The following is a 3,566-nucleotide window of genomic DNA, read 5'->3' as shown; positions in this document are numbered from 1 at the left end:
TACGTAGCAGCTCTGCACGCAAGCCGCATAGCCTAAGCCCACACTTACTATCGCTCCCCACGCAGATCTGTCACCGGGTGGTTTTTTCCAGCCTAGTCTGTTCCGACAGCTTGATTTCCGCGAAGGAGCGTGGGGCTCCCTGGGCAACGTTGCCCGGGGCCGACAGCCCCGCGCGGACCGGCAGCATCCCCTCCGACAGCGGCGGCCGCTCGTCGCTCCACCTCCCCCCGTGGCCGCCAGCACAACCGGCCCCGACGGCACCGAGCCCTGCGGGGAGGCGCGTTAAATGCCCGTGCCCGGACCCCCGCACCGGGATCTTGGAGATGCCCCCGCTCCGCCCGGTGCCCGTCAGTCCTTCGGAGCTGTGCGCTCCCGACGGCGGCGGGTCCGCGGCGCCCCGACGGCACTGGGGAGGGGGACCAGCGGAGAGGGGCGGGCGTGGGGTGCTGGGCAGGGCGCTGCCCCTACCCGCGGCGGCAGCGGCGGCACGCCCGGCCCTGCCCGCGCCTCCCGGGCGGCGGGGCGTAGCAGGGGGAGTGCCGGCCGCCCGGGCGCGGAGCCGCCGGACACCGCCGCATAAAAGCCGCGGCCGCGCCGCGCTGCGCTTCCTCGGCTCGGTCCGGCGCGGCTTGGTCCGGTGCGGAGCCGCTCCGACGGCCACATGACAGCCGAGAACCGGCTGCCGCCGGGCCCCCCGCCGCCGCCCCCGCCGCTGAAGGCGGACGCGGTGCCGCCGGGAGAGGAGGCGGCGGGGGCGGGGGCGCGGGGCGGGCGGCGGCGCCGCAAGCGTCCGGCGGAGCGGGGCAAGCCGCCGTACAGCTACATTGCCCTCATCGCCATGGCCATCGGGCAGGCGCCCGAGCGGCGACTGACGCTCGGCGGCATCTACCGCTTCATCACCGAGCGCTTCCCCTTCTACCGCGACAGCCCCCGCAAGTGGCAGAACAGCATCCGCCACAACCTCACCCTCAATGACTGCTTTGTCAAGGTGCCACGGGAGCCCGGCCGCCCCGGAAAGGGCAACTACTGGACGCTGGACCCTCACGCCCGCGACATGTTCGAGAGCGGGTCATTCCTCCGCCGCAGAAAACGCTTCAAGCGCAGCGACCTCTCCACCTACCCGGCCTTCCTCGCCGAGCGCCCCGCCGCTCCCTGCCGCCTCGTCCCGCTGCCCGCCCCGCCGCCCCCCGCCGAGCTGCCCCCGGCACCCGCCGCCGCCTCCTGCGCCTTCGCCGCCACCTTCCCCGCGCAGGGCTGCGCCTCCGCCGCCCTGCCCCACGCCTACGCCCCGCTGCCCGCCGCCCCCGGGCCCTATGCGCCCTCGGGCCACGGGCCGCTGTACGCGCCGTCGGGGCGCATCGTGCTGCCCGCCTCTTCGCCCGGCCCCGCTGCGCTCTACGGCCGCCGCTCCCCCCCCGCGCCCTATCCGCCGCTGCCGCAAGCCTACGGCGCCGGAGGGCAGCTGGGCGCCGCCGAGCCCGCACCACGGCACGGCACCTACCCTGGAGGCCCCGACAGGTTCGTCCAGGCGCTCTGACCCATCCCGGAGAGGCCTGACAGCGCGGACCGGAGCCCGGGAGAGGGCGGACTGTGGGGGTCGCCCGGCACCGCTGTTCCCGGGGCCGCAAGATGCTGAAGAACCTTAGGCTGCACCTCTGCATTCTCCCATCTGCCCGGGCTTCCTGGCAAGCAGTGTCGCAGTCAGCCCTGGGGACCTGGGGTGTCCTACCCAGCCCTGTCTGCTCTCGGCAGAAAAGTCCTGGGGACTCCCAAGTGCCTGGATGGGGCAAACAGTCTATTCCTCTTCTGCAGCCTTTCCTGGGGCAGGTGCTCAAAGCTTCCTGCCAGGCTCCCACCTTCCCGGCACACCCAACTGGGCCCCTTCTGGTCTACCCAGGAAGATTTCACGTTTAAATGTCTCTCTGCTGTTGATTTTTTTTTTTAGAGAATTAAGTGTTTGTTGGTGAGGTGAAGGAGGGAGGCAGGAGGAAGCATTCCCTGGCCTCATGCAGGCAAAGCTGCAAAAGCAGATTGCATGGCACTAATGTGATGGCATGTCCCTGATGGCTATTGCTTTAGCCCCAGGCTTCACACCAGCAGTGTGACCAAGGCTGGAGAAGGTTTGGATGCCAGGGCTGCAGGAAAACGCATCAAGTCACATCCTTCCAGTATTGTGCTCTGTGCTTCAGGGGTGGGAACCGTGGTGGGATTGGAACTACAAAAACTTCTACCATGAGCATGCCCAGCCCCTGGAAGAGGGACACAGGGAGGCTGTGGGACCTCTGCCCTTGGAGGTCTTTCCAACTTGATTGGACGGAGCCTGATCTGCCTCTGAAGTTGTAACCAATGTTGAATTTGGACCTGTTTTGAGTGGAGACCTGATCCTGAGGTCTGTGGAGGTACTTACAGCCTAAATTACTTTGATCCTGAGGTCAGCTCAGCTCTGTCTATAGCCTAGAAAAATTGGCTTATATAGGAGAAAACTTTATTTTCTGGAACACAAGAGGCACATGGTGCCTTTTCATCTTCAGTTGCTCCACTTTCAAGCTTTCCTAGGGTGGAAAAGAGACTAGAGAAAGATATGGAGAGGGAACAACTAATAGGAATGTCTGTGAGAGGCAAAGGCTTGAAACTCAGACATACCCCTCCCAGCAGATCCCACCACCCTGGAAAGGGCCTGGAGCAGTAGTGGGTAACCCAGGGCTCTGCTTGGGGCTGTAGATGTAGAGGGAACTGACACAGCCCTGCTCCCAGATCTTCTTATACAGCTCCTTTTTCACGTGGAGGTGGGGAACCTGTGTATCCAGGGCCAGGAGGAGGTTGGTGAGAAGATCCTGCAGTGTCGTGGAGCCTTGTATGGAGAGAGGGAGTGAGAAAGTGCAGCCAGAGCCTCAACAGGAGCTTTGGAAGAACAGACAGGGTGCACATAGACCAGAGTGTCTCTCACCGGAGAAGGGTGTAGATCATAGTATAACTCAGGTTGGAAAAGATCTTGGGAAGTTTCTCTTCCAATCTGGTACCCAAATCAGGGTCAGCTATGACTCAGACCAGTAGGCTCAGCCCTATGTAGTCGAGTCTTCATCATCTCCAAGAATGGAGACGGCACAGTCTCTTTGGGCAACCTGGCTGTCCTCGTGGGGGAGGAGTTCCTCCTTGTACCCTCCATTTAGCACTTCTCTACCCTCATTTCATGTCTACTGTCTCTTGTCCTAATGCTGTGCTTTGCTGCAAAGAGTTTTTGATCCCATGAAGACACCAGTACCTTCTGCTCCACAGAGTATTTTTCTGATGAGGTCCTCAGCAGGATGAAATTTGTGTAGAGGCAGCTTCCTTGCTTTCTCTGGGTGCTACGGTCCACATATCCAGGTGGGACATGAGAGAGGAGATGGAGTGGAGCAGAAAGGTGGTTGGGTGTTCTCAGTGTTCTCACAGCACAGCTTGGTGTGGAGAAGAGTAAAGCCATCTGCAGCAGCTGGGCAGGAGAAGTTGTATGTCTGCCTTCCCCTGGGCTGTGAAGTCGGAGATGAGTTTTGGATTCAAGGGTTCAGAGTGCACGGGGATGGCGT

General features: G+C 62.6%; 1 protein-coding gene across 1 annotated transcript; it reads left to right on the top strand.

Moving 5' to 3' along the window:
- The first annotated feature begins 611 nt into the window (after positions 1 to 611).
- On the top strand, positions 612 to 3,304 carry FOXE1 (forkhead box E1). The gene has a single exon (XM_032097429.1). The coding sequence runs from the start codon at positions 662 to 664 to the stop codon at positions 1,535 to 1,537; it is 876 nt and encodes a 291-aa protein (XP_031953320.1). The 5' UTR covers positions 612 to 661; the 3' UTR covers positions 1,538 to 3,304.
- The last annotated feature ends 262 nt before the right edge of the window (positions 3,305 to 3,566 follow it).

Source organism: Corvus moneduloides, chromosome Z (assembly GCF_009650955.1).
Source record: "Corvus moneduloides isolate bCorMon1 chromosome Z, bCorMon1.pri, whole genome shotgun sequence".
Taxonomy (NCBI): Eukaryota; Metazoa; Chordata; class Aves; order Passeriformes; family Corvidae; genus Corvus; species Corvus moneduloides.
This window is presented reverse-complemented; position numbering and strand designations above follow the sequence as displayed.